This window comes from Epinephelus moara, chromosome 12, assembly GCF_006386435.1.
Source record: "Epinephelus moara isolate mb chromosome 12, YSFRI_EMoa_1.0, whole genome shotgun sequence".
In the NCBI taxonomy this organism is placed as follows: domain Eukaryota; kingdom Metazoa; phylum Chordata; class Actinopteri; order Perciformes; family Serranidae; genus Epinephelus; species Epinephelus moara.
Genome location: NC_065517.1, coordinates 29,263,276 through 29,276,184, shown reverse-complemented (window position 1 = coordinate 29,276,184; position 12,909 = coordinate 29,263,276). Strand labels below are relative to the sequence as shown.

General features: G+C 41.5%; 1 protein-coding gene across 2 annotated transcripts in view; it reads right to left on the bottom strand.

The window, feature by feature from the left end:
• The window catches only part of ptk2bb (protein tyrosine kinase 2 beta, b), a 35,391-nt gene that overhangs the window by 21,699 nt on the left and 783 nt on the right, over positions 1–12,909 (bottom strand). The window contains exons 1-5 of one of the 2 annotated variants that reach the window (XM_050058575.1): positions 5,268–5,398; positions 2,349–2,578; positions 1,777–1,955; positions 474–561; positions 48–127 (exon numbers count right to left, since the gene is read on the bottom strand). In XM_050058575.1, coding sequence (XP_049914532.1) covers positions 48–127; positions 474–561; positions 1,777–1,955; positions 2,349–2,540 — 539 coding nt within the window. In that variant the 5' untranslated portion in view covers positions 2,541–2,578; positions 5,268–5,398. Of the gene's footprint in view, positions 1–47; positions 128–473; positions 562–1,776; positions 1,956–2,348; positions 2,579–5,267; positions 5,399–12,909 lie in introns of those variants that run through there. The other variant, XM_050058574.1, reaches the window with a different exon arrangement.

The window sequence follows — 12,909 nt, the reverse complement described above, 5'->3', positions numbered from 1 at the left end:
ATCAAAAGTTTTAGAACATAAAGAATAAGAGGACTGCAGTGATTCACCTGATTTCCAAACACCCGAGCTGCAGCGCCATCCCTTCACTGACCTTAGAGGCATGATGCTGCATGTAATCACTACGCACCTGTCATTCAGTGAAACAGAGAAATCAGATGTATAATATTTTGTGGCCTGTGCAGTTCATGGATTGGGGGCTCGTTACCTCCATTAAAGGTACTGAAGATTTCACATTTGTATTTGTAGATTTGTACAAAAAAAAGAAGTCCCACCTCCAGAAAATCAAATCATATCAACACAAAACCAGTCAAGGAAAATATCATTACAGCACTGGACACACTGACAGCTGCTTTCTTATGCTGTGTGAAAACAACACCTCTTATTGCCAAATATCCATTGGAAAAGAAAAAATCTAATACTACACCAGCCAGAAAGTGAAAAAAACAACAGCAAAATACACTGTAGCTTGTTACCTGTTGGTAAAAATACACTAAAGTTGATCTGTCATCTTTGAATTTTTCCAAGAAGTTGACAGGAACGTATCTGATGCGGAGGTCATACCTGCATTCAAAAAGAAAACAAATACATCATGCATCATTACCAAATGCCAAGATTTGATATCAAAACACTGCAGATGTCTGCCAGCAGATAACATTCGAACATAGGACTGGGCAATAAAATGACTATGTACAATATAACAACACCAACACCATTTACAATCATATAGGGTCAAGTTGCGTTACATAACACATACCAGTGTGCATCTCTCATCTCTCACACTTTTTTAGAGCCGTAGCCTGACGTGCAACCCCCTAGAAATGTAACCACACATCACAGCGATGCAGACCCCCTGTCTGTTTTTGTAAGCTGAAACGATTTCCTTCAGTGGAAACTAAGCTTTTATTTACTTTAATTTCACAGATAAGAAACAGTAAATTGTGAAGACAATAAAGCCTCCACAAGATAACATTTTAAGTCTTGTGTGTGATTTATCCTGGCTTCATATGAGCAGAAGAATTCTCCGCTATTTGCTAGGTTAATTTATACAATGTAAAATGCCATAGGCTTGTGCTAATAACGTTAGCATGTTATATTTGTTTGGAAAATGTGTTTAGTATAAGACAGTTATTTCGTCGGTGATCCTGTGAGCTGTAATGGAGACAAATTTTGTATCGTTACCTTTGTTAAATGTTGCTGTTGTCCCTGGCTTCATATGAGTAGAGGAAAAATTCGCTAGCCACTAGGCTAATTTATACAATGTAAAATGACATAGACTTGTGCTAAAAACATTAGCATGTTGTATTTGTGGGGACAATGTGTCCAGCAAAACACAAGTGCTTTGCCTGTAAATGCTGGGAGTTATAGTGAAGCTGATTTGTGTATTTGTGTTTGAAAGTGTCTCTATTAAGCCATGTTTAATGTGTGTTTTAGGTGTGTTTTGAATCAACTAAAATTTACAGCACTTCTGCTGACAACTAGTGTTTTAGAGGTATAACTGTTGTGCGGCTGCATATTTTCAAACGGGAATAAAATTCCTGTCTCTGCATTTTACTTTGATCACAGTCTATTTTTATAAAAGTGCGTGTGACATCTCAAACGTGGCTTTGACTTGCAACTTAAAACATGAAGCTCATTTCGTACAAAATACAGAGCGTGTATTGCCAGTCAGCCTGTAAATACCGAGATATGAATTTTTCTCTATATCGCCCAGCCCTATTCAGACAATCACTCTACAAGATCAAATCAGATACAAACAACCTGCTAATCAATCTATACCTCCACTCAGCTTCCACATGATGGCTCTCGTAGCGTTGCTCCACCTCCCCAATGGTCATATCTGGATGCAGCCAGTGTATTTCGTCTGACTTCAGGTGCTTCAGCAGGAGACTGTAGCATCCTGCATGTGTGATATTTGGCCCCAATCGACCACTGTTCAGAATCGAACGAATGATGGCCTGAAAGAGACAGAATATGCCAATCAAAAAACTAATAATAATAATACTCTGAAATGTATTGCACATTGTGGTTGACACTTGTTTCATCTTTACATATAAGGGCCAACATTTAGCTGTAAGAGAAATAAGAAGAGAAAGCTTTTATTTTACCTGTTGCTACAAAGAGTGTAAGATTATTTGTGCGCTGATAAAGGATTTATAAATTGCCTGCACGTTAAGAAGGCCAAATAAAACTGATTTCTGGCTCAAATACAACGCACCACCTTCAACCTTGACAGCTCCTCTTCACTATGTTATCAAGCTATATCAGATAAACACCATTTCCCTCTTACTCAAAGTCTTCTGACACATCCCCTCCCATTCTCATATTTGGATTTTTTGGATCACTCTCACCCTAATTTGCCAGGCGCTGTCACATTTAACCAGCTTGAAGTTCTTGCCCAAGGAGTTGTTGGTGCAGAAGCACACTTTGAGGATCTTGATGGGCCCTCCTTCCCCAGTTGAATCAGGTGTGGAGTCTGTGCTGCTAGGTCTTGGACTGGACGCCTTCCAGGCCAGGGTGTCCCCGGACATCACCTCATACATTCTCACGGTTGGATGGGCACCATCATATCCACATAATGCTTTTGACAGACAAAGGAAAAATACTTCAAGATTTAGAAACAAAAAAGAAGAAAGCCTGCTAAAGGTGCAAGCCAAGAACAATGTAGTGACAATGAGTACACACTGTTCTGTGACTTGCTTCATCATAGTGCTGCAGTCATGCGGTGCTTCATTCATGCTGTGATCTTGTGCCATGTGGTGCCTATGACTCACATCATTAGATTCTGAGATCCGCTGATTACATTCCTCCCAAACGTGATTTCAAGTGAGGGCCTGTGTGATTCACACAGCAAGATTGGGACAGTGTGGAGACTTGTATTTATCATCTACATCAACAAAGAAAACTCCTTAATATTCCCTCCATGGTAAACATAACTTAGATTTCATTACAAATGCATATATGTTGAGGGGAAAACTACCAATCTACAGTCTGAGAGTGAATATACAAATGTTGCAAACTGGAACAACATCTAAATCCACACAGTGATGACTAACTGACCTGTGTAGTAACCTCTTTGCTGTAGGCTGTTATGCAACTTGATTCATCCTGCAAGAATCTGAAGTGGAAAAATTCAAATGTAGCACGGAAGCAGCTCTTTTGTCCATCTTACAGGAATAATTTGGAATTTTGGGAAGTACTCTTACTTGCCTAGCATGATTTAAATAGGATTGACACCACTCTCATGTATGTAAGTTCAATATTAAGCTTGAACCAGAAGATGTTAGCTTAGCTTAGCACATAAACTGGAAGTGGAGGGAAATACCTAGCCTGGCAACGATATCAGCTCACCAGCACCAGATGTGGTAGTAGGTGGATTTTGTTACCTTCAGACAGAGCCAGGCTAGCTGTTTCCCTGTGTTTCCTGTGTCTTTGTACTAAGCTAAGTTAGCCAGCTGCTAGCTCCAGCTATACATTACATATTTACCGTAAAGAAATGAGAGTGGTATCAATCTTCTCATCTAACTCTTGGCAGAAAGCAGATTAGGAATATTTACCGAAATGTCAAATTAATCCTTGAAGCAGGTTTCCACACCTTTTTGAGCATGAAGTTCAAGGACTTTCCAGGACCAATTTCTTCAAATTTAAAGATTAACCACAGCATTGTGTGAGACACACAGTGTGTCTCAAATCGCATACTTCTATACTAAACACTCTTATCAACTACTATCAACTATCAACACTACTATTGAGTGCACAAGTGCGCTAAGTGCGTTCACACTGCATGGTACCGTAAAATGCACTATACTACTGGTGCATCAAAATGGTCCAAAAGTTGATTGTGAAATGATGGACACTTCTCACCCTCAATGGTCGCCATCTTACAAACTTCTCAACTTTTGACATGGCAGCTGGGAACAACAAGGAGCCTTTGCACTAAGTACCAATACTGTTGTCAGTCAAGACTAAAGTCAACAGCCAACTGGCATGTACGAAATAACTCTCCATAGCAGCAGGCGGCAGTAGTCTGTATTCATCATTCAAAAAGGGAAACCAGAAGACCCACAGCAAGGATTCAAGATGCTAGTTAGCCAGTTAGCACATTAACAACACAACCCGATGCTGAGAGAACAAAGGATATTTACCGACATTAGTCAATAGTAATACAAACAATCATGAAGTGTGTTTGCTAATAATAATAATAATAATAATCTTCCCTAATATGACAAAAAAAAAAGATCTCGTGCCCTCCTGGCTCTAGCTTTTTGTTTACTTTCCTCACTTCCATTTCTCTTTTTATGCATTGAGTTGAACTGCCAATCAGAGGGATTTCTCTCACCGATGAGTCCGATGCAGTTTCAACATGTTGAATCAGCCAAAAAACAGCCGGCAAGGGTCAAGTAATGTCAACGGTGCGGGACATACCACAATAACAAGGGCAACTGATGCTCACTGATGGCCAACCATCGTCTTGGTGTGTCAGGGCACTTACAGTAATGGCAGACAATATCAAAAGAATGATCATGTCTATACAAACAAAATATATATAAATTAATGCACTTTCCATGACACTATTTTCAAAAACTTTAAATGCCTTGGCTCAGAGTAGCAGGTGGCACCATGTATGGTAGCCTCGGCCACTCGCAGGACTCTGTATGTGAATGGGTGATTGTGACATGTAGTGTAAAAGCGCTTTGAGTGGTCGGAGGACTAGAAAAGCACTATACAAGTGCAGTCCATTTACCTTGATTTTTATGTCAATTTCACAAACTTTCAGCAATTATAAGGACTCATGGGAACCCTGTTTAAGACACGAACACCTAACAAAAACACATTCAAGCAACTGGAGATCCTGCTTCAACCACTTAGCGTTAAATAAACATGGTGACGGTTACTGAAGATCATAAAAAGTTCAGCCCCCAGCCACAATCAGAGTCACATCTACACACCTGTAAACGGTCAACTAAAATCTTTTCACTGGGTGAAAAAGCTGAACGTCAGCTGCACTCACTATGATTGAACTGTCAGGCTACATCTGACATTGAGAGGGGCAGCGACTCATGCATCAAGTACAAAAATCTGAAAATACTCTCTCATCTTAGAGCAGCCAAACACGAGTCTGACTCTCCACTCCTCACATTAATATTCTGCCCTGCCAATCAAACATCTGAGAGCATGTTGACTCAGCAAACACGGTAAGAGCAAGCTAAATACTTTAAAACAACCGTGACAACACACCCAGCTGCGAGGCATGTCTACCGGTCACCCACCTCACAACAGTGTCCGTCAGAAAACGGTCGTAACTTGTTTTCTCATAAACGAAGCTCCACGCTGTGAGTCTGCTGCGAGGGAGCTGAGCTGTGTTAGTTTCTGCAGGGCTTTCCGCCGGTGTTGGACAGGGTTGTGTTTTGTTAGCCTGAGGCCATGAATTCCCCAGCAGGGCTGTGTGGGTGTGTTTGTGTGTAACTGTGTGCGTGTGTAGTGAGAAAGGGAAAGAGGGAGAAGATGAGAGTGCAGCATGGCCGGCATGTTGCACCATCACCTGGGTGTGGGAGGCCTGACAGGAGGGGAGTGAGGAGGCACAGGGTGAAGTTTAAGATTACTTAAGATAAAGAAAAAAAAACATCCCTGGTTTGAAGAATGAGGGGCTGTGGATACACAAATACATTCCTTGGCTCATGTGGAAGAAACAATGAGTCAACCCAGCGACATATATAAGTTACAGATTGCTGCGAATGCTCAGACAGAATTGCGAAAATCTGCCGTGCCAAAATATTTGTCAGCTGTGGAACAAAACAAGGAAAGAAATATGGAAAAAAAGACAAAAATCTGATGATGAGTGACACCATAACTAGCTCTGGTTGTGGTGAAATGTTTTTTCTGTTGCTGTTGAATTCCTGTGACCTCCAGTCTAGTTCAGGTAACAACTGCGTGAGACTTGATTTTTGTTTAGTTTTAATTCTTCACACTTAAACACTAAAACCAAGAACAATGGGGTATAGAGAAAATCTGTTAAGAGACATCATGTATTGAAAGATAAGTTTCCTTTTGAGCCAACATCCTCATCTATACATTTATTAGATTACTATTAATTGGAGATATCACAGATTTCACACAAATAAACTTAAAAAAATGCCTAGAAAAACATATTGCTGAGTAAAATGTTTGTAAATGTACATTTTTTTTAATCATTTGAGAGCTGCTCTCAAACGTTCCTCTTTCACTTTGCTCTAAGTAGGAGTATGTAGCTTGATAAATGTCTTCTTGCAACCCAGTCACCAGAAAAGTTGTTGGCATTGTACGATTCTGCAAACCACAGATACCAGTGATTTATTATGTAGTCGACACGTTCAAACTTTTTGTTTCAACAACACTGTGGTTGGTAGAAAAGATTTCCGCACACTTTCTTCACTTCAAAGTGAATCACTACATAGATAGATAAGTGTGTGGAAATCTTTTCTACCAGTTTGGACTTTTTTTTTTTAATTTTCCACTCTGTTGCCACATACACACAGGCCCAAAATACACACACATTCACAAGCAGGACCGATACATGCATTAAATGGAGAGATGTCAGAGCAAGGGGGGCTGCTTTGGACAGGCACCCCAAGCAGTTGGGGGTCTGGTGCCTTGCTCAAGGGCACCTCAGCAGTGCCCAGGAAACGATCTAGCATCTCTCCAGCTACCAGTCCACGCTCCATACTTGGTCCATATGGGGACTTGTACCAGCAACCCTACAGTTCCCAACCCAAGTCCCCATTGACTGAACTACTGCCGACTTATTGACGTTTCCGGATCTCTGCCAAGACTACGTTGGGTGGAGCAGTGGTTGTCCTGCATCAACAACACTGTGGTTAACATGTGGTTAAGTTTAGGCACAAAAAGTATTTGTGTATGGTTAGGATAAAGATCGTGTTTTGGCTTAAAATACCTGGTTTTGGAGGCACAAATCCAGCAGGAAACACAGTGGTCTCTAGAAAAAGCCACCACTTTTCATGTCATTATCCCGGCAGGAAACGCAGCAATGTCTTGGTAAGAAACAATCATTTTTTGCACCACTGTCCCCACCGAAGGGTCACTACAAAATACCCACACTTGGAGCCTAAAAAGCCACTGGAAACACAGCAGTGACTCCCTAAAACACAACCGGTTTTGTTTGTTGGTCTCAAACGGTCTGCAGTGGTCTGCAGCTTGGCAGGCATCTCGCCACGATGACACATCATGCACCATTCCCTCCACCTCCTGATGACAAAGTCATCTTATGTAACATTCATGGTTTGCAGAAACGTATAATGCCAACAATTTCTTCTGGTGACTGGGCTACTTATTGCTCATGCTCTTTTAATAAGTGTAATTCGTAGAAGTTTAATAAATAAAAGCTTTCCATCAAATGCCTAGTCAGACTCACAGTCTTGATTACTTATTTTTTAATCAGATAATTATGGATTTAATTCATAATTTTGCCAAGGCCCAGGGCTCTTCTGTAATGTGGACATTTAATTTCATCTTGTGGGAAGTCACAACAGTGACCTCATGAAGCAATATGAACTCATATTTATACTGTAATGCTGCAGAACAATAGTCTTACAGTGACTGTAAAGGGGACCTATAATGCTCATTTTCAGGTTCATACAGTACTTGTATTTTGGGTTTCTACTAGAACATATTTACATGCTTCGGTGTTCAAAAATCTTTTTCCTTTCCTCATACTGTCTGTGCTGGAACACCTGTCTGAAATGCTTTTTAGCGCCTGTCATTTTAAGCCCCTCCACTGATGCAGAACAACCACTGCTCCACCCAGCTTGGTCTTGGCAAGGTGCTGGAAACATCAATAATAAAAAGATTTAGCATGTTGCTACATGTAGCAGTGTATGTAATGTAAACACTTGCAGTAGCGTACCTGACACAGATGCCCATAAAAAGTAATCTGTCATGAGCTGACAGGAAACAGAATACATTTTGAAAATTGTACTGCATTTAAATGGAGTCGTGTTTACCGTGTTAATGAGAAGAGTCCATATGAACACCCCCCTTTTTGTGGTATTCATGACCTCCTAAGAAGCTCTGAGTTCAGGAGTTCATGTTCACGACTTCCCATGACGTAAACATGAGCTCATGAGTTCCATAAGAGCACATTTAGCCATATTTAATATGAACATACGACATCAGCAGTTTCATATATATGACAAAATAAGAAAAGCTTACAGGTCCTCCTTAAGAACAGAACAGTCCTGTCAAACTAAGCACTGTAAACAAATATTACCCACTAAGTGATAAAAGCCCCAAATTAAAATCACTGACGGCCATGAAGTCCTTTCTTCTGCACGTTCCTAACAACTCTGGTTTTTAAGTGAACAAAAGCGACACTTTCCAGGCACACAGTGTTGTTGCCTCCTTCACACACTGTCATGCTGGCACTTGAGTTGTTATGGTAACAACTGTTCCCGAGGGAGATTTTTATCACAAACTGAGACCAAGGTGGAGTGAACTGACTCTTTGAACGCTCAGTCACAACAAACACTGTGGCGGGAATACTCAGTACCCAAACATTTGTCAAGATTAGGAGTACGTCCTGAGCATTTACTGCTGCCAGTCTTCCATTTCTGAACTCGCGTGTTCTGTTAGAAATGTTCAGTATCCAGGAGGTGAGTGACAGGGACTGATTCAGGGTGACGGATTGTGACAAATGAGAGTGGAATTCCACAGCAGCCGGTGAAGAAGCTGCAAACGTAGACAAGGCTGCACTGGAGACAAAGAGGACACTGTCGATGTATCAACCTTTATTAGCTTACAGATGATAAATCAGATTGGTGCATATGTCTAAAGCTCAGGGTGTGGGTGTGGTTTCAATTTACAACACATGAAAAGGGGATTGGGTTCCCTTACCCAGGCCAATTTGAGCAACAAACACTTCATCTCCTGCCTCCTGGTGAAGTTTTCTGCACCAATTTTTGCCTTTTCTGCATCAATTTATGATGTAAATGTATTTAATTTAATTGGGGGAGACAAGTACACATGATTTAAATATTGAGGGGGACATGCTAGTGAAGATTCTCAGTCATCCAGGTCATGATAATCATAAGTGCTATATCGTAGGCAACAGGACTTGCTTGAGTTTCTTGAAAAAACGAGTCACCTCTCAACCAAGAGGCTTCTTCAGTTCTAACAGACTGGTGCGGAGTCGCAGACTTTGGCAGTGTGTTGGTGTGAACCCTTTACAGAGTCGTTGGGGTGAGCCCGGTCTCACTCCGAAGGCGCCGAAATCCGGCGCTTAGGCAGTGACTTGCGGCGTCAGAAACCAACACAAAAAGGTCGTTTGCTGTTTTACTTTAACAGCACCCGGCAGCATCAGGGGGAAACGCGGCGGGACAAGGACGAAGGTTCAAGCTGCGAAAGTCCGAGTGAGGCAGGCGGGAAGGAAGGGTGGTGGATGGGTCCAACAAACACCAACTTTCACCTGAGAGAGCAGTGTTTGCGTTCACAAGATTCTTAAGCCAAACCCTGTTCTTTTTTCCTAAACCCAACCATGTGTGTTTGTTGTTGAAGGGAAAAACAGTCAATTTGCGGTGTTCTACCGATGTAATGAGTTTATTTTGAAAGAGACTGTATGTTACTTTAAATTTCCTGTGAAAACAAAAGTGTATTTTAAAAGAAGACACAGCGTCCCAGAACGTCAAAAACCAACGCACCCAGGGTACCTTGCACGTCGTATGTAGATGTGGAAAGTCCGTGACCGAATGCCAATATGTGACGAGGTCGGAGTGAGAATGTGTTGTTGGGATCACATGTAAGCTCTCAGGGTTCACCCCCCCAGAGTTTAAAGCCTGCGACTCCACACTGAAGAAGCCTCTTGGATGAGAGGTGAAACGTCTTCAAGAAACCCAAGCAAGTCCAGTTGCCTATGATATAGCACTTAAGATTATTGAGGGGCACCTGTCCACTGCATACCTCCCGAACTCTACACCTATGTCTGGAGTTGCAACAATTCATTGATTGTTAGTCAATCAAAAGAAAAAGAATCTGCCACTATTTTTATTGTTAATTAATTGTTTGTTATTTTTAAGAAGAAATGCCAAACTTTCCAAAGATGTGTAGTGAGGATTTGATTTTCTCTGTTTTATCACAATGTAAACTGAGCAAACTGATTCACTGTGACGGACGGCTAACAACAATCACTTCTGTGTAGACAACTGGAGAATTGGTTTGACTTGCAGAGATTCCTGAAATAAGCAAACTTATTTCTGTCGTCATTTTTAGCCGTAGCTGTAACGTTTAAAGATATATAGTTTAACACCATGGTCCGACCTCACTGACATCACTGCTGTGCCTTTTTATGTACCATGTTGCTTTGTTAGTGCCCAATCTATCAAACTATCAGTTTAAGTGTATGCTTTATTTGAAATATTTTCCCTGCTTTACCATACACACTAACCAACTAAGGCAGCCGTAGATCAGCACCTCCATGGTCCTCAAAGCAAAATTACTGTTTTTGTTATTGGTGTCTGGAGGCTTTGAGATAACAACTTCAGTTCCCCATCCGAAGGGGCTGTCTGACAGCGCAGTGCAATAAAGCAGTCAAAATATTCTAAATATAGCGTAGACTTTAACTGATTGATTTTTTTTACTTTTACGTGGTTTAAAACTAAGGAACTGAGCAGCGTTTGTTCAGCTCTGTTTCATTATTTGTACCTGGCGTGTGGGTTATTGTCAGCGGACACTGCGATTTAGTCTATATCTTTAGGTGTTGGACTTTTGGTCATATATGACTAGATATTTCAAAGATGTCACCTTGGATTTTTGGGATAGTGTGACGTACATTTCTAGCTGTGACCTGCATTTCTATTACTCGCCCTGCCGGCAGGTTGTTTGGTCGGTTTCCCCACCCTTTGGCTGCCACAGGAAGCCTGCCTAGAAGGCTGAGATTTTGCTTGGAGGTTAATTGTGTGTTTGTGTTCGTGCCAATTGGCTGGGGAGGTGTGGGAGCAATGGGAGTGGCCTATTGCAAAAAGGTGCATAACTTCCAAATGGATTCACAGACTTGCCCAAGATTATGTGGAAAGATTGTTCGTGAGCCAGAAGATGAAGCTGATTAACTGTTCATGCCAAATGACAAAACGGGGGAAACGAGTGGATGCACAGCCCAGTCACCAAAAGAAAACGTTGGCATTGTACATTTCTGGAATCCACAATATGTTACATTTGCACATTACATATCATATCAATGTTTCTGCAGTGACAAAGTATATGAGCTGACTGTCGTCTGGAGGTGGAATGGATGGTGTGTCATCGAGGCGAGACGCCTGCAGCTGATCGAGATCAACAAACAACAAAACTGGTTGTGTTTCAGTGAGTCACTGCTGAGTTTCCATCGGCTTTTTAGGCACCAAACGTGACTGTTCTGTAGTGACCCATCACTGTTTTGCCAGATGGGAGTGCCACCAAAAAGTGGTTGTTTTTTACTGAGACATCACTGCATCTCCTGCCAGGACTGTGCCCCAACACTGGGTATTTTACGCCAAAGCATGATGTTTTCCCAACCATAACCAAGTGGTTCTTGTGCCTAAACCTAACCAAACATTAACCACAATGTATCAACATATCTGAAACATAATAAATGTAATGTATCCGTGGTTTGGAAAAATGTACAGTGCCAACATTTTTTCTGGTGACTGGGTTGGGATGCATGCACGAACATGGTCGCAGCTCTTACAAATTTGTGCTTGTTTCACAATTTCCTGTCATTTTAAAGACAAAACAATTACACAAGAAAACAAGGTTTGAGTAAATTAGAGACAGTTTCCCCATAACATAGTTTGTCCACCAGAGAACATTAACAAGTTGTAGAGATGCACAATAATATCGGCACGTCATATGATGTGGGGTCTACGGCGTCAGATATAACTACCGTGACTGGCACTAGTAATGTAGGAGCTATGCCCAGCTACATGAGATGTTTACCCGGCCTGACCTAGCTGACGCACTTTTCACGGTTGATGCCACGGCTTCCTTGGTTGTGTTGAGTTCAGACAATTAACTGCAGGTTCCAGTTGCCAAACAATCAGCGTGTTTATTCATACCACCAAACACAGGTCGAATTTCTTTCTTTCATCCAAACCGAATTCACGGCACATTGCACACTGTCCCGCGCCACAAACCGTTTGCTCCAACGGCAACAATGCTGTTCCCACCTTTACACATGAACACTCCAAATATCAACACAGTGCCACCCAGTGTACATGCAGAGTAAGTACAACCAATGTCTGCTGAGTGAATAACGTATTTGGCTCTTACATATGACTTACAGTACACTGAAAGGTATTTCATGTCTCCAACTGCTGGTGGTCCATCACGATAAGAATATTACTACAGAGGAGACTGGATGATCATTAGGCAGGGAAAAAGTGGATCGGTATCGTCTATCAGTCAAATGAGTTGTTATATATCGGGATATCGGATATCAGCAAAAAGTTGAATATTGTGCATCCCTAACAGGTTGACTTTTCAATGCGAAATGTCGCACTCAGTAGGTATGTATCTGATTCACAATCTCTTTGTGTCTCTATCTCTGCTAGATTTTCCTCATTACCCAGCCACAAAGAAACAATGTTAATCAATTGACTGGCTTGTAGATTTTGAAATTCACTAGCCACTGTGGCCAGTGGCCAAAAAGTTAATTTCCAACCCTGGTTCCCACACAGCTTCAACCTTCAACTGTCTCTCTGAGTAAACTGCACGGTGGTGAAATGGAAGATAGAGAATCTGTCATGACATGCACAGCTGACTGTATTAATACCCATTCCTTCAAGAAGTGTCATCAGATGGTTCTTGACAGCATTATAGGAAAACTCCTAGAAATCACATCACACACTACGACCTAGTGTCTTTTTATCAGACTGTATTTTCCTGTCAAAG